Source organism: Cupressus sempervirens, chromosome 6 (genome assembly GCF_028749045.1).
Source record: "Cupressus sempervirens isolate cs-2001-9-10 chromosome 6, ASM2874904v1, whole genome shotgun sequence".
NCBI lineage: Eukaryota > Viridiplantae > Streptophyta > Pinopsida > Cupressales > Cupressaceae > Cupressus > Cupressus sempervirens.
In genome coordinates, this window is record NC_143123.1 from 12,089,418 (window position 1) to 12,108,285 (window position 18,868).

The 18,868-nt window shown below is 34.8% G+C and overlaps 1 protein-coding gene across 11 annotated transcripts in view; it reads left to right on the forward strand.

Moving 5' to 3' along the window:
• The window catches only part of ACD5 (Diacylglycerol kinase family protein), a 156,641-nt gene that overhangs the window by 80,549 nt on the left and 57,224 nt on the right, over positions 1–18,868 (forward strand). For 4 of the 11 annotated variants that reach the window (XR_016352591.1, XM_089786333.1, XM_089786331.1 and 1 more), the window contains 4 exons: positions 5,052–5,213; positions 5,343–5,510; positions 5,611–5,703; positions 5,832–5,924. Coding sequence is in view for 10 of the 11 variants with exons in the window: in XM_089786333.1 (XP_089642459.1) it covers positions 5,052–5,213; positions 5,343–5,510; positions 5,611–5,703; positions 5,832–5,924 (516 nt within the window). In the remaining variant the exon portion in view is untranslated. Of the gene's footprint in view, positions 1–5,043; positions 5,214–5,342; positions 5,511–5,610; positions 5,704–5,831; positions 5,925–18,868 lie in introns of all 11 variants that reach the window. The other 7 variants (XM_089786336.1, XM_089786335.1, XM_089786338.1 and 4 more) reach the window with 4 other exon arrangements.

Genomic DNA, 18,868 nt, shown 5'->3' on the forward strand with positions numbered 1-18,868 from the left:
ACACACAGGGTTGCACATGCACACCTGACACTTGTATGAGCATAATATAGAATGTCGGAAATCAGAATTTTTCTAATAATATTAAAATGTCATGCCCAAACTACGAGGGCCAAAAACACACACACACACACATACACACACACATATATTTATATAAATTTTTAAGTTAAAAATTAAAAAGCTCAAGTTTGATAAGTTGCAATCACAGTTTAAGTAAAGGTTCTCTATACTGATAAATTATTATTTTTGTTATTAAGATGATATCAACAAAAGTTATGTTATTACATTATCTTTCCACACAATGTGCATATTATATAAATAACAATTTAAATGAGTTCGTTCCAAATTATTATGAAAATATAAGATCAAGAACTCATTAAAGGAAATATTACATCTACCCATACACCCATATAAACTATTAAGATTATGATCAATTATTAACCTATTTAAGTAAAATTAAATAATATTCGAAGACAAATTTTAACATTAATACTAAAAATAACTAATCATTAAGTTATAACTTTCTAAAGTAATTAAACAACTAAATTAATTTAAAGCTAAACCAACTACATAATAACTTAAAAAAAAACATACTAATCTTTATAAAGAATTTTATTAAATCACTAATCAAATTAAAACTTAACAAATTAACATTTAACTATGTAAATATCTAATTACTAAACATTAATTTCAACTAAATAATAACGAAAACTTTCTAAAATTTATTAAATAACTAAATTAATTTAAAACTAAACTAGCTAATCTAAAATTAAAACTGACATTACAAAATTTAACATAAATATAAAAACTAACATTAACTTAATCTAAACTAACTCCCTTAACACTTTAACTTAATTTAATCATTTTATATATCACAAATAAAAATAACTAATTAAAAACAAACTAACTAAACTAGACTAGACTAGCCTAACATCATACTAACCTAACCCCTACTAACACCTACACTAACCACCCTATCTAACTCTAAAGCTATCTTTCTCCCATCCCTAAGCTCCCCTACACCTAACCCTCTCCACTTGGCCACTAGCCAAGTTGACCTGACCCCCAAGTTGGGCGCTCCCCAAGGTTGGGCGCGCTACACAAGGGATTGCGCGCTTCCCCAATGCAAAGAAAGGTGACAGGGCTTGATTAATAAGGAAGACTCTAAGCAAAAAAAGGCGTCAGACCAAGGGTCTTCTCAACAGGTTTTGTCCCCTCAAAACATTTGCCTCCATGAAATAGTAAGGTGAGCGCTCAAAGAAAAAGAAGAGGGGGGAAAAGATAGTGGGGATAGGTGACGTCATCCCTAATGACTTTGCACAAGAACTTTTAAAAAACCCTTTAAAATCATAGCATTTGAGATGTAACGCCCAAGGTAAGATGGGTAAGCATTTAAGAGAAAGTTTTTTTGGTGAGAATAGATATTAGGATAGTTTAAAATGTTAAAAGTTTATTATTATTATTATTTTGGTTATATTATTATTGTTTTTAATTTTAAATGTAAATTTCAATAAAGAAAAAGGGATCATGAGGGAATCTTTTAGATTCTTTGTTACCAAAATGGTAACAATACTTATCCCATACAAAAGACAGAGAGTTTTTACTCTCTTGCAACATTTTTTTTTTTGAAATATTTTCCAAGTATAAAATTACAAGGCAAGTATATATATATATATTTTTTGTCTATATTTTGAATAGAATTAAAACATGGATACAATAGTTTGTAGCACATTAACACCATATTAATATGATCTCCTATACAACTTGAAATGCAATAAATCAACCATAGCCATTATTTTCTTTCCTTAACATAATTTTCTTTTTGAACATATAAGGAAACTTGAAATTTTGCCAAATTAAATCAACATCAATTCCATCCTATTTTGATGTGTATCCATCCAATTTAAAATTTACGATTAAATCACATGACAAGCAATTATACTCAAACACCAATTTTATTGGCAAACTTGATTCAAGGGCTCAGCCGGGAAAGAACCAGAAAGAAAACCCGACGTCGTTGCCATTACAATAAGGTTTTGAGGTACAAATTAGATAGGATTTCAATCCTAAATTACAACACTTAATTTAAATTTTCTTCCTGACCCTCATCAAGGGTCCCATATCAAATCCTGCAACACATTTCTAAGAATCGTGGAGGGAACAGAATCCGATCGGGTGACAACCAAGCATAACCAAGAGACAATCAAACATGCATATTCATACATGGTTTACACAATAGGATTCACAATGAGTCAAAACTAGAGAAAGGTGGATTTTTCCAACAGGAGATGTCAGACACAACACCAAACCAGGTGCCCAATCGAGGCTATAAATCAAGAATTTTCGTTCTTCCATTCTTACATGCCAAAACTCATACGTGGTTTGTGCTGACAGGTAGGGGCCCATAACACCCTACCCTCTCTCCCTCTTCTCGTCCTGAGAAGAGACTCTACACTATTGGAGTCCAACTAAAATGCCCTTTCCCGAAATTGGCCACTTCTGCCCTCTCCAAGGATGAGTAATGCCAAAACACCCATGCAAGAACATTTCAAAATTCAAACATAAACATGAAAGGAAATCATTCAAAATAACATGGTTTTCAAAGCTTCCCAAATACCCACAAACATACAAACATTCAAACAACAACAAAGTAGCATAAGCATGAAACAAACATGAAATCTGAACAAGGGAGATGAAAATTCTTACCTTCACAAAGAGGTAATGGAAAATGAACAAGTTTGAGTAGAGCTTTTCCCTTCCTTCCTTCAATCTTCCAAGACTCCTCTCTAAATATAGAGATTGGGTAACAACCTCCACTAGTCCAAGAAGGGCCTCTAAATAAGCCTCAAACTCAACCACCAAAGGGATCAATAACTTCTCCCACCCACTTACAATTCTAGAAACTCCTAACTCAACCCATACTATGGTTAACCACTAAGTGGAGGTGAGGTAAGGCAACTCATGGTAACCACTTGCAATTTTCGCACATAGGTAAAATGAGACTTTTTGAGTGATCTCAAAAGTCAACAAAAGGGGCTTAGGGGTTGGAAAAGACCCCCAACCCATACCCATACACCTTGGGTATAATTATTTCATGTTTTAAAGCCTTAGGAATAGGTTTAGAGCCAAACAAAGCTAGGAATTAATTAGGACCAACTAACAACTCTAAAAAACAGATTAAGCACTAATCCGGATTAAGGATGACTAAACTCGATTAAGAACCAAATTAGCAAACTGACACTATCTAAATCCGACCTAGGTCCAAAGGTTACACAGCTAACCCTAATCAGCACACTGAAGAACATAAACAAATCATGAGTGTCAAGTGACACCATAAGAACACAGTTACGAGCATTAACATTTACTGATCACATAAGGTCCGTCGGTTTTCTTGGCTAAAATATCTGCACACTCATTGCACACATCAGTAGTCCCAAAAATCACATGTACATATGTATATATACGTATCAGGAATCACATTAAAACATCCATCTATAACAAAATCAGGGTTCCTCTCATCCTATTCAATTCTTAACCATTTAAAATATCTTAAACCAAAATGTTAATCCTATCTTTTTACTTAATTCATCAACATACATAAACATAAAACATCAAATATCTGAAAATAACATCACACAACATGAAATAATATGATATGTTCAAGTATCTGATAATGTCTCGACATCTCGAGTCGTGAGTATCAAAATGATAAAGTAACAACTAAGGCTACGAAGGGTCGGGGCGAGGCCTCACATAAAAGGTTATAATGAACAAATAAGATCCTTAGAAAAACAAAATAAACAAAAGCATAATGCTTGAGCATACCATTGCAATCATCGTGGTGTTATTTTGAAATACATATTTGGACTTCTTCCTAGTAGTTTTTTCTTTGTAAATGACATTTGTTAAGCTTATCACCAATTTTACTCTTTGACTTATAGGGAATTGTAGATATTGGAGGTAAGGAGAAGCACTAGAAGTACCTTGCTTCCTACCACAGATGTTTTGATGGGTGGGTGCTTTTGCCTAAGCTCTTTTCTCACAGGAACTTCTTGAGAATTGCATTGGTTATTTTGGGTGATTGATAAGGATGCTGGCTCTTTTGATTCTAATTTGGATGCAGGTCAAAAGCTGTGTCAATGTTTCTTTTGATTGTTTATCTTTGGCCCCTCGTTTTATAGGATTTTAAAAAAATGTATGGCTTTGTTTTTACTCAATCTGTCTAGGATTTAGCCCCTCTTCATTTGGTTTTCAAGCTATCTTTATTTAATTTTAGATGATTTATATTTGTTTTCATGTTGAAATCCCTTCAATTGTCTTGATTTTCTATTGAATCTTCATATACTTTCAAATTCTATTAACCTACTGCGATCATTCATTCCGACTTTAATTCCCTTCTTTTATTTTCCATCTTATCTGCTCAATTAAGTGACCTGTCCAATTGATTCGATGGGTCCTCAGATATATGTATTGATTGTTCTAAACATTTAGCTTCTTATAGCTGCTATTTAGACATGAGTGTAAACAGTTTTCTTCAAATATATGAAAAATGAAGATTTATAATTTCTTTCAGAGGACTTACCAAGTTCAAATGCCAATAGTTATTCTTATATGACTGGACGATAACCCTAGCAATAATAGTTATTTGTTCCACTTTCTTTGTGGTGTGGGACTTATGTATATGAGAGCTCATTATTAGAAAGATTGTAGGATGGGTTGCCACTTGAGCAAAGGCTGTTTAAGTGGCAAATGGGTTTAAATAAAATCAATCAGTTGTTCTGTATATGTTTTACACGTTGTTTATTGTGACTCAGTTCAACTTTAGCACCAGGTATATTCATCAGTGCCCAAATAATATTTTTTCACTCAACGATACCATCAAACAATGGTGAAAGCTTAACACTGAGTATTTGCTTATAATGTTACAATCCTTTATAGTTTACATAGATGTTATTTTTAGTTGTTTTAACTCCATTTATTGCCAATTATGCAATCTCTACATCTTTAGGCAAATCGGTATGGGATTTATGACATTTCTTTTAGCGTGGCAGGAGAGAAATAGCACAACTTGCTGGGGTTTAACTACTGAATCTCAAATGCCAACTGAGCTGTTACTATCGAATATTTATGCTGTGGAGCTTGCTGGTAGGGGCTTAGTTCATGAAACAAAACCTGCAGCAGCAACATGCTGTTTATTGGGTATCGATTCGAAGGTTTTGGAATATGCATGTTATTATTTATTCTTGTTTAGTTTCCGCGCACCTGGATATTTTGTCTTTAGATATAATAAAATCTATCTTATATTTTGAGATGTGACACTTTTGATCTTTGGAATCCTGCAGTTTTACCGATTTGTTGTCCACTTCGTTCAAAAGTCATGTAAACAACAATCTGTCTGGATACCTAAGGCACTCGTCTTTGGCCATCCAGATCCAGAAACTTGTAAACTATGGTTTGAGCGAATCTATAACAACATAACATCAGATGTGAAGAGGCCAAGAAATCTTTTGGTACTGCGTTCAGATGTACCTTCACAATTTCTTGTCAATATCAGGAATATATGAAGTTTTTTATTTTGGCAACAGCTAATGATAATAATTTTGATACCAGATATTTGTAAATCCCCTAAGTGGAAAGAAGCGTGCTTCCAAAACATGGGAAGGAGTTCAATCTTTTTTTGATCGTGCAAAAATAATTACCAAGGTGAGGGAAATGCTTTCAAACATACTTAAGTAAAGTGGAAGAACTAGAAAAAAATATAGGTTACTACAGATACTATTTGTTCTAATGAATCCACATATTAAAAGCTAATCATCTCTCTGATTAGACAGGTGGTAACAACACAAAGGTCTGGACATGCATTTGATATTATGAAGGAGATCACAAATGAGGAGCTTAATTCTTATGATGGAGTTGTTACTGTGGTATGCATCTTTTGAACATATGTATTTGCAAGAGCTTGAATTTGTACCATAAGATTGGACGGTTGTGTCAAAGCTTTGATGCTCAATTTTCAGTAGAGACAACAAAAAATTGACTCAGCAACAATATTCATGACATTGATTGCAGTCAAAGACTATTTATTTAATCAAACAATGGTATAACATACAAATAGTATAACTATTATTGCAGTTAAATAGTAATTATTGCAAGGAACTGCAATCATCAAAAATAGATCTTGTTACACCTTGGTGATGTTTCAAAGTCAATACACGATACTCAATATTTAATGCACAAAATACAAAAAGAACAGTTGCTGGTTCAAAAAGAACAGGTTGCTGGCGTCATGCAGCTTTTATTACATACGGACCACAGAGCAACAAAAATGCAAAATATTTAAATATATAATGTTGATTAAAATAAATATCAGATAGATGGGTTACTATGAAAGATAAGGTGACTACAATGTATATATATGGATGGGAGAGCACATAAGATAGGTTATCTTCCTTTAAGATTATAAATCATCTAAAGGTTGTAATGACCTTTGATAACTAATTATGGGTATCTGTAAGCCTATAAGTACATACATATGGACCAGGAAGGGCATACAATGGGTTGGCTTCCTTCATGGTTGACAACTAATGAGGGTAAACTCTATGTATATAGACCAGGGAGGATATAAGATATGTTGCCTTTCTTCAAAATAGTAGATCGTAACCAATCAGCAACTAATGCTCTCTCTCTCTCTCTCTCTCTCTCTCTCTCTCTACTCTCTTCTCCCCCAACCTGAGCACCACCCCTCTCCTCCCCCCCATGCACCCCATGTCCCTCCCTGTCTATATATTGGTAGGGGAAGGGGGGCAGGGAGGACGGAGAGAGAGAGATGGTCCTCTCTCAAGGTGATAGATTTTGAATGATCAAAGTCACCTTTGATGGTTAAGTAGGTACACAACACCTACTAACCTACATAATGATAATAATGATCTTTAGTAGTGCCCTTAACCTACTAAAGATGGTTAAGGAGGCACACAACACATTTTTCCAAGCAATTTTTGTTATCTCAAAGCACAACTAGAATATAAGACAATAAGATTTCAGTAAGGTTCCACAAAAGATACAGTTATGCATTTGCCTTTGGGGATTTGCCTTCGTTTATTGGATGCCAAGTAGAATATGGATTTGGCATGCTTTTTGAAAAGTAATAAAAATCTAAAATTAATAGATAAAATTTACCATAAATATCTATGTTATATGTATAAATGCATAAAATACACAAAACACTATTGTTTACTACTGTGCCTAGTAAATTGCATACATGAAACAGTAATACAGATGATAGTATGTACCAGATATAGTTTTACATTATATCTTTATCAGCTCATGAATTTTACAAAGAGGAAGACCAGAGGTGGTGGCCAAGGATTACAATCATCCCACTCTATACTACAACCTTCCTTGGTGCTACATAACATATTTAAAGGACTCGACAGTTGCCAAGAGAGACAACTGTCAACTGATCAACACTTACAACTACTCGACATTGGCAACCATCAAACAACTAATACATTGATGAATACCCAATTTTAGCAGCCATAACAATAGGCATCATACGCTGGCTACATCAGCCCCCCCAAAAGGGGAAAAAAAGTCATCTTCCAAACGAGAAGTATACATCAAATAATATTCGGGAAGGCTATTAGCAAAATTGTAGAGGATGATTTGCACTACACAAATTCAACCTTGTATTGTACTTTAAAAATAAAATGTGGGTCTGGGGGCAGCACCACCAGTAGGGTCGAGGGTCAGCGCCCCTCGTGGGTTTTCGAGGTAGCGCTTAAGGTGCGCTATTTGTCACGATTCAAAGTGGGTCAAGGGGAAGCACCCCCTCCACCAAGACGAATTTAATGTGTTCAGAACCACACAAAAGTCCATGGCATGTAACATGTTCTTGATTTTCTAAGATGCCAAAACAATTCTCTTAAAGCTTGAAGATAGAGGATTTGTAGTGCTTAGCCAATGTATGATGTTAAAATTCTGATTAGATTCTTTTCTCCACTTCGAAATTGATTGTTGTACTAGAAGTTGTGGTACCAAGTTGTGTTTCATCTACACCTGTCTCTGTATAGGAGGTCACTGTGTTCATACATGACTAAAGAATTGTGCAATGTCAATAGTTTGTGCTGCCTGCACAAACAGATGACCACAAAACTGTGCAATGTTTTAAATTTCGGCTGTCTATGCAGATAATTGGTACTTAGATAACAGTATGGTGTACAAAACCATGAAAATCCACTATTCCTTTTCTATATGGAAGAATGATCTTGGGCTGACTGCACAACATGTGGCATAATAAACTCCCCTGTGCTGATCATTATTGGTAGCTCATATGGTGTATGGTTTGATGACATGTGATTGTTTTGAGGGTCCATACAGGTTGTAGACATGACCACATCATGCTTGACATATGTTTTAGCTATACATGATGAGATTTTCATACATAATGAACAAATATAGCTCTGCCTGTATGCTATGGAATTGTTATGCTTTCGTGATGGAATTTTGTCAATACATGATAAAATTGTCATACAGTAATGACTCCTTGGACAAAATGCTGCAAGTGTCATATGGTATAATGGATATGGAAGTGTTGTATGAAACACATAGTTCATACATTGGTACTCACAAGCTACTAAACGAGATAGAAGGCACAACCAAGACATCGTATGCGGGACCAAGGACTACTCTATACGGTGTCAAACTTGTGTGAGAACGAAAAGGTGCTATACAAGTGCCCTATGGGATCCTTGATGCAGGAGCATCTAGGGTGAAGGTAGTGCCGTAGATGCATCTACGTTCATGTACTGATGCGCCTAGGAAATGTATCTTGGGATTGTGGGTGATCTTGAGATGCGTTGAATGCTGATGCTAGTGCCATAGATGCATCTAGGTTCTGCATTGATGTGCCTAGGAAATGCATCCTAGGATTGTGGGTGCTCTCGAGATGCATTGAAGAGCATTTAGAGAGAATCCACAGTCCTAGTATGCACTTCTTGGAAGCTTCTAGAGAGCATCCAGGCGCATCCAAATAGTACTTGTGGAGAAAAGCCCAATTTGATGCCTAAAGTCACTTAAGTAACTTATTTTGCATGTGTTTAATTGCTTTTATAAATTCTTGTTTAGCTCCTTTTTGCTCCTAAACCCTAAAACGGTCCTAAAAGATGCCATTCATTTTTCATTGTTCTCATCTTGTTTGCATCTAGGCTCTCTTCTCATTTGGTCTCCATTTTGGCATTTTGAAAGCAAGGTCATTATTTATGAAGATGTAATGACCCTTACTATAAAGGCCACTGAAACCCTCAAACTGGACTTAGGAATTTTGTCAAACAGTTGGCATGTAACCGAATAAGGCTGCAATATTACTAATTGTTGTACAACGAAACCTCAATATATGATGCCAATAATGTATGAACAACAATTCCAGATTATAACACTACCAATCTAAGAGATAGATGACAATATGAAACTCAAATATGAAGTCCAATGCAATTCTGATTTTATGACAGCAAATAGAACTGATTACAATGAGAGACAACTATGCACTTCTAATACATCAAGCTCTTGACAATGCAATGTTATGACATGAACAATAACCCAGTTCAGATTTGGAATGCAAAGGACGAAACTTTTACAACAGTTATTAATGACTGGAAATAACTATTTATGCAATGACAGTGCTGACTGTTCTAATCCATAACATGCAATTTTTTGGCAATCAAAACTTCAGTTTGTGCACCTGAAATAGCTCCAATTTTGCCGGATATGAATGTTGAATTAATGCCACACGAAGACCTCACAATCTGCCCCAAACCGACTCACAAAATTGCTGCTGCTGCCCAACTGATAGGGCCGTACAGGTACGGCCTGGTACGGCTGCTAGATAAAAATATTGCAGCGTTTTTTGTCACTCCAAAAGCAATAAATCTGGGCGCCTAGGGTTGCTGAATAACCCCCTAAAATATGAAATTCATCCGTCAAGCCAATTAAGAGTTATGAGCAAAAACGTGGGTCCAAACCCTCGACTGGCAGTCTGAAAATAATGCACAACTGTGTCTTCAAACCCTGTTAATCAATCCACAAATGCTAGGGCACAACTGAAACCCTTATTCCAACCAAAGTAAACCCTTATAACTGAATCTCAATGAAGTCCAAATGAGATGGCTGAATTACCAACTCCTCAAATGCAACAATTCAGGTGATATTTCACACCCTCAAAGTCGCCAATCCAAGGGAGTGATTCGTTCCCAAAGATCAAATAATAATTTGTAGACCCAAGAGGCTACAAATTTGCTCCACAATGGAAGAAGTAGAAGAAATCTCAAATCCAAGCATGTCCAAAATGAGAGGCCTAGCCCTCTATTTATTCACTTTTCTAAGAAGTTGCTAGAACTTCTAGAAACATCCTTTATAAAATCTCATTATAATGCACTTTTTTATAATAAAGTAATTTTATAAAATAAAAAGTGCAACTCAACTTAAAATTATAACATGTAGGCCCCAATAACACATAATAATAAAATATAACCTCTTAACACTTCTTCAAGAGCAAGATATGACCATCTAATCCGCAGAATTGACTCTCTCTCCACACCATTTGCCTACGAGAGTCTGGAATAGGCAAAATCCATGATCAATGTCATGTCGAACTAAAGAGGGGACATTACAGAAGAGTATCATTCGTAGGGTGTCAAATAGCCTTTACAGAGGACCTCTAAGCATCTAAGGTAAGCATTTGATCACATTCATGAGTTCTTTTACTGATTTTTTTTGAGATGATAGATTTTTTAAGTTTTGGAAGATTTTTTACAAGTTCTTTTCCTTTTTTTAGGAAATGAAGAAACAAGTTTAGCTATCTTTTTAAATATTTTTGTATCATATTTTTGCACTTGTATGCTTGATGTTCATAGTTTATTTTTAATGGTTTTTAAAAGTTTCTTATTGGATTCATAGTTTGTATTGTGCCAGAATGACCACTACTGGTAGTCAAAGTTCAGCGGGAGGGCAAGGTGAATGAAGTGATAACTTCAAAATTGAGGTAGCATCTCCATTATGGAAACAAACCATAAGATTATCATAGGTTTCAAGGGGTGGGTCATACATTTGGAAATGTAATGTATGTCATAGTAAACCATTTAACAACTCATATTCTTGGTTCAAAGCTCATTTTATGGGCCCTAGTGGTAAAGGAATATGATTGTGCAAGTGAAGCAAAGATGGAGAAAGAATGAGTGATGCACAATTATCGGGATTTATAAAAGAACAAGAAGCTGCTGATCATTTAGTCTACAAATCAAAAAACAAGTTTTTATCGACCTTCATCCGGAAAGAACAAAATGAAATTGCCCATTTGTCATGTTGTATCCTCCAAACATCCATTATTGCAAGTACTTGTACTGAGAGAGGAAGAGGAAGAAATAGAAGTTTTTACCTGCAAAAGAGGTTTGTTGGATCACACATTTAAAATGGAGGCAAGAGACCTTGCCGATGAAACAATTACATGTTGCCTTTATGCCAATGGTCTTCCTTTCAACTTGTTAAGATTGTCATATTGGAAGTGTGGTCGCAACTATCCTTAAAGCGCCAATTGATTACACTAGTCTTGGGCTTGAAGAGGTGCGTACTACTCTTTTGCATGAAAGAAAAGATTTCTATGGATGAAGCTCTTCAACTAATTAAAACTTCTTGGAAAACTTCTGGCATAACTATTGTGTCTGATGGATGAAAAGATACAGGAGACCAGCCATTGATTAATGTGATTGCAATGCCCCCAAAGGGGTAATGTTTTTGAGGGTGGTTGATTATGAAGAAGTTAAGAATTCACAGTTCATTTCTAGTATTCTCATTTAGGCAATAGAGATAGTGGGTAGTGAGAATGTGGTCCAGGTGGTACATATAATGCCAAAAATTGTGCTTTGGCTGAGAGTCGGTACAACCATATATTTTGGACACCATGCACCGTACTCTCTCTCAACTTAGTCATGCAACAAATTGACACCCAAATAGATTGGGTGAAGAAAATGTACCAAGAGGGAGAGGAGATACAAATGTTTGCGATAAGGCACCACATGTCACAATCCATATTCAGATCATTTTCCAAGTTGGAGTTGTTGAAGTTAAATTCAAAATTGTAATCTTGCTTAGGTTGCTGAAACCAAATTTGCATGTCATACCGTTGTTATGAGACGATTCGTCAAGGTGCAAGGGGCATTAAGCCAAATGGGTATTTCTAGCCAATAGGGTATATTCAAATTCAGAGTGAGCCCAAAAGGTCAAAGCTTTGGTCTTGGATGACGGTGGGCTCTCGTGCAATTTGTATTGGATTTCAGTGAGCCTATCATGACAATGCTACGGTTTGAAGATATAGGTTCACCTTGCTTGGGGGGCATGGACACCATGGTAGATAAGGTAAAGCTTTCCATACAAGCACATGGGAATGACCCGACAAAATGTGAAGCTTTGTGCAATAAGGTGGAAGCAATCATTCATCATCGTTGGGACAAGATGATTACCCCATTGCAACTCCTTGCATATGCTTTATGTCCAAGGTACTATAGCCAGGAAATACTTGCTATGCCAGATAGAGTTGCACCATATGTGGATGAAGAAACCGCTACCAGGTGCTACAATGCATTTGCAAGACTCTTCCCAAATGATGAAATGCACAAAAAGGTGAGGCTAGAATTTGGCTTATTTGCTTCGGGATCAAAACTTCATATTCAAAAAAGGACCAAAATGACATGAGAGCTATCACATGGTGGTACATGTATGGTCAACCATTCAAGCGTCTACAACCTCTTGCAATCAAGATCCTCTCACAAATAATTTATTTATTTATTTTTAACAATTATATTCTTCAATCTAGTGTTTAACATTCTTTAATTTGCTTTTCATTTGTATGTTTAATTTTATGACTGCTGTCCAGGTTTCAAGTTCTTTGGTTGTTGAATGGAATTGGAGTACACACTCCTATATCCATTCAATGAAGCACATCTGGTTGGGCTTAAAGAAAGCCAAGGACCTGGTTTATATACATACCAACTTGTGTCTTTTGTCATGTAAGGAGGATGAATACAAGGAAGGGTCAACCAAGCATTAGGATGTAGCATAAGGGGATGATGAGCATGTGGATTTTGAGAATCCTTATGATTCTAAATGACTGAATTTGATTAGTGAATCTCGAGTCGTGACTCTTGATTGATCAACATTGAATCATGAACTAAGTTTTGATTTTGTAATTCAAATTGCATTGGAATTTTTAACTTGAGAAATTTACTAATTAGTTATTTCAATTTGTATATTTGTCACTTTGTGTTTGTGAAGTTTGAAGTTGAACTATCAATGGTGAAGTATCATGCTATGGAATCATTTATATTTGTATATTTCTTGCATTTCTTTGCATATATATAGACGAATCCAACATCAAAAATAAATAAAAAATTTGCACATTCGCGCATCAGAATCCCGCATCCGCATCAGCATCAACATCAACATCAACATCAACATCAAAATCGAGAACTTAGGAAAGGAGTATGCAATTGATTTGAAGAACCAAGTAGTAAGTGATGGTGTGACTTCCTCATATTTGTTAGATTTGGACTTTGAAGGAATTTTAGAATTGCAATTATGTTTGGAAGATGAAACAATGAAACATCCTTTTTGTGTTATATTTAATTGGCAAGTGGAGGACTATGAGTAATTTTGCTGAATTTTAATATTATTGAAACTACAGAGACAAATAAAGAGGAATAAAGATTGTGCAATGACAAGGACCCAATGAAAGATGACTTTGTGAAGATGGAGAATTTTATGTGTTGGAATATGAGGTTTGTGAAAATTGGCAGTGTTGGTTGTTTCTGATGCACCTAATTTTAGTGAAGATTCCAAAATTAATGATTGCATCTATCAAAATAGTAATGTTAAAAGAAAAATAAGAAAAATGATGCATAGGGGGTTGGATAGAACAATAACAAAGCAAAATAAAAGTGGACCCCACAGGGAAAAGTCTGAAAAAATGATAGAGGAAAAACACCTTTGACAGGTGCGAAATGTTAAGATTATAGCCACAGTCGGATTGATTTAATCTTAAGATACAATGTTGATATATATACTACATATATATAATATTATAAATAAATATTATATATATATATATATAAAATACATATATATATATATATATAATACATATATATATATATATAAATATAATACATATATATATATATATATAATACATATATATATATATATATATATATATATATATATATATATATATATATATATATATATATATATATATATATATATATTATCTAATAATGACTAATCATAGAGACATGTCTCTTAATGAGACATATCTCCTACTCATATTTATAAGAGATTGGGATCTGCATTTGGAACATATCTATAACAATGGCAATATAATTACATTTGCAGAAACTGAGCCATGTTACTTAACATGGTATCAGAGTCAAGCTGCAAATGCAATCATAGACATCAGAGAGAAATCAAAAGTATTTCTCATGCACCTGCCTAAGATGATAGAAAACAATGGAGAGCAAGCTTAGTCAAGGATAACAATGTAATCCTGCAAGAGAAGAATCTATATGCAACAATCAAATATAAGCATGGAACGCATCTCTTTAGCATGAGATAAAATGATGGAAGAGTAGGATATAATAAAGTTAAGAAACTTGGAGCTGTTCTCCAAGCGTAGCCATTTGCACTAAATTCCGCAGAATAGAGGGATTCTTATACTTGTCAAGAATATGGTAATGAGTTGTTCACTCCAGAAAAGTCCAGAATATGCATGAGCATAGAAATACCACGAAGCAGGAAGTCTTATACGGGAACCCACATCCTTGCTTATTCATATATCCAATATTGGATCACTCTAGTTAGAGCAAAAATCATGAAAGGGTAGGCTGCATATATTCAATAACAAAGATCATAAACAATACCTAAAGGGGATCACCGTGACTATTGAATGGAAATGATCCTAAAATTAATAACATATATATACACATCTAGTGCAGTCACCTTGTAGAGAAGAAATTTAAGAGAACTATCACGATTCCTCAATCGAAGTCATTATAATGGTGCATAATATATATATATATATATATATATATCTCGAAGGGCAAGCATCTGAAGCAAGAATTACACCCTGGAGATTGGTGACACCTGTACTAATCCATTGGTGCAATTACTCTATATGTGGGTGAATTAAATAATCTACTATCATTTGCCATGAAATAATATCGAGGGAGTGGAGTTTCTGGAAAAATGTTATCAGATGCTCTGCAAATGAATGATTGCTTGGGGAAACTGAATCGATAAGTCTGAGTAAAAATTCTTGAGCATTTTCTTAAGTTTTGGGCATCCATGTGAATTAAAGATATTCAAAAGAGGAAATCGTTGGGTATTGAGGGTCATAGCAGAGCATTCCTATGCGTTGGAAGCTTATAGGAAGCTTGGAATTCTACACGATATGGTCAGAGATAAATATTGACTAAGCACATGAGCATACTATCCCAGCCCACTTAACCAGAATGCACATTGAGGGCAGTAAGTTAAAGAAATAAAGATGGGATGCAATAAATTAAGGATGGACGAATTCTTCTTACATGTCCTTATTGAATCACAATTGTTTGGAAAATGAGAAAGTCACAAATTATTTCAATCCACTACTGGATTGGCAATGCAACAATGCAATATTTTGATCCATCGAGTGTACTTTATATATCTGTCAAACATAATATCGAGCAATTGCATCTATAGGGGATCAAGTGACTGCTATCGAGGAATATTAGTTTGTAAGGGATCAAATATTATATAAGGATAGATAAAACATTTGCACCAAGTATGACATGGAATGTGGGCTCGCTTAAGACATGGCATTGGTATGACCATCATGAGATAAGAGAGAAATGTCACAAAAGAAAATATATGTATAATAAGGTCGATTCAAATGGAGAGTCGATCTAGCAATGTGGAAAAGCAGTGGATAAATACAAATTGCATAGGTTGTAGCAAGTAATAAGAGCATGAGGAATCTTCTTCGAGGTTACATGTGTGCATATAAGTTAGACATAAACGATGACTATACCAATCACCCACCACATGACATGCTGAATAGTTTGATCAAGTGTGCTACTGTTGACAGAGATATAATAAGGCATTCTCGATATAAGTAAAAGAGAACAAAATGCATTCCCATGAACGCAAGGACGTAAATTGATGTTAAAGCATCAGAGAATGGAACATAAACATATGACAAAATTCATAGTCATGTCAGCATCAGACAACTAGACAGGAGGATAAACAAGAAAGGGTAGCTATAATACAAGGGACGGTGAGTTCATATTCCACGTGCAAAAGGGGTGGACCCACAACATGAGCATAGTATTAATGGGGAGTTCTAAGGGTAGAAGAAAATCAATTTACATACAAAACATTTCTGCCATGTGAAAAGCCCACAATATAGGAAGAAGAAGGGACATCAATAGCAGTGTTTAACAGTCTGCAAACAAGTGTAATGATGATTGCATGAAGCTTCAAGTTTACCACATGTAATTTACCTCATACAACTTTGGATGAGGAGCTCAGATGATTGAGTTCAAAAGTCCTTGTCTGTGATTGTATGACCTTAATGGGCCTATCCCACTAAGATATTGGCATATTGTGGACCTATACCATATCAAGATATTAGCATATTGTGGACAAGTTTGAGAAAATGGAAGGACATGTTCGCTTCTACTGTTAGGCTAAATGAATGTTTGGACCTTCAATGGATGAAAAGAGCAAGTTGAAACTTAGAAAGGAGTTGTCATATTTGATACAAAATTGTTCAACAATATAAGAATGAGCGGAAATTTTACATTGTGGGGGGAATAATAGTCAATGTTCCATTCCCACTTGAACCTTATTTAGAGGGAAGATGTTCCATTCTCAAATAATCTAAGAAGACAATTTCAGAATCTTCATGTTCTAATAAGTATTCTTATTCATGTGTTGATAAGTATTCTTATCTTTTACATTTATCTACTCTTTGTAGTCGCTCTCTTATTTGTAATTCTATACATACTATAAGAGTTATTTGCCTTGATCTGTTCCTTTATGTTGAGGATATTTTTACAGGAAAAGAAGGTTGGTACTTTACATATGCTACCAAATATTGCACAAACTCAATCTAATGATAGTAGCTCCAAAGACCCTGATGATCAAGATGGATAAAGTGAGACTCTTAAAGAAAACATCTTTGATGATTGAGATTATGAGATTCTTCTACATTAAGAGGGAGTATGACACTTCTTCGAAGGCAATGCAAGAGCTTAGAAGATTGATACTCAGAGGGAGTCCAGAAATACATTTGTGACTGCATGATTTTGATGGGCCTACTCTTGAATGCGTCATGAGGAAGCATTGACTTATCACTAGAAAATCAAAAGATTGATATCGGATTCAGAGTGAGTTCGACAGGCATCCTAGAGTGAAGAGAGCTTCTGAGGAAGTAACTAGAGGACTTGACTTCCCAGGATCGATGTTCAGAGGGAAAATTTTGAGGTGCAATCCTTTGTAAATGATATCTTCTCTATGAGGAGAAGTTTTAAGTAACATTTATTGTAATGTATTCTTCTCTATAAGATAGAATTGTAATGTAATGTAGCCTTTGTACCACCCTTGGACCTTGTTCATGGTGGTTACTATTTCACATATGATATGTAGTGAAAGGTGACGATCTTTCATTGATGTATATAAACAGAAGGTAACCATTGTAAGGTGATGATCTTATAAATGGTAGACCTGTTATCGTGACAAACTTCATTAAGTTGTTGTCCCAGAGTGCTGGAAGTCATGATAACAAATGTATTAACCAAAAGATAACTATTGTAAGGTGACGACTTTATCAACAGTTGATCTATCTCCTAACACCAAAATGCGTTGGAGCAAGTGTTATCATGGTTCTTCGGGCCGGATTTTGCCGGACACCATGAAAATCAATTTGTTATGGCTCTTTGGGCAGGAACTTGCCAGATGTCATAACTTAAATCTATCATAGACCACACTTATGGTGGTGTTCAAATCTTGTATTAAAGTTGCTTTAATTCTCTCTTTGTTAAAGAGGGAGTGTTGAGAAATTTAGCCTCATAGTGAATTGAAGCCAATTCCATATGTAATATATGTTAATGTGCGTGTTGATGGATTTATGTTGATATCCGTAAATATGCCATTCCAGGAATATCACTTTGAGATGATATATCTTCATATGCTTGAGAGCATATTGTGTTCCATAACAAATCCTCCCTAGCTAAGAGGGAGTGTTAAGATTATAGCTATAGTTGGATTGATTTAATCTTAAGATACACTGTTGATATATATACTACATATATATTATATATAATACATATATATTATATATAATACATATGTTGTATTGTGATTTATATTGTTAATATATATTATCTAATAATGATTAATCATAGAGACATGTCTCCTACTCTTATATTTATAAGAGATTGGGATCTGCATTTGGAACATATCTATAACAATGGCAATATATTTACATTTGCAGAAACCGATCCATGTTACTTAACATGAAAGATGAAAAATTAAATAAAATGATAAATGAAAGGTATATTGGCTGTATGACACCCTAAGGAAGATTTAAATTACACTTTATGGCTCTTATTTTTCAGTCTCTTTGGGACCATATGACCTATACTATCTTTGTTTGCCATGTGATCAGTAGTTTCCAACCTCTTGCTATATGACCCCGTTTTGTGCTACATTTTTTGTGGAATCTTCTATTTCTGCCATACCAATTTTTTTTTCTCTTATTGTAAAGTCTATTATTGTACATTCT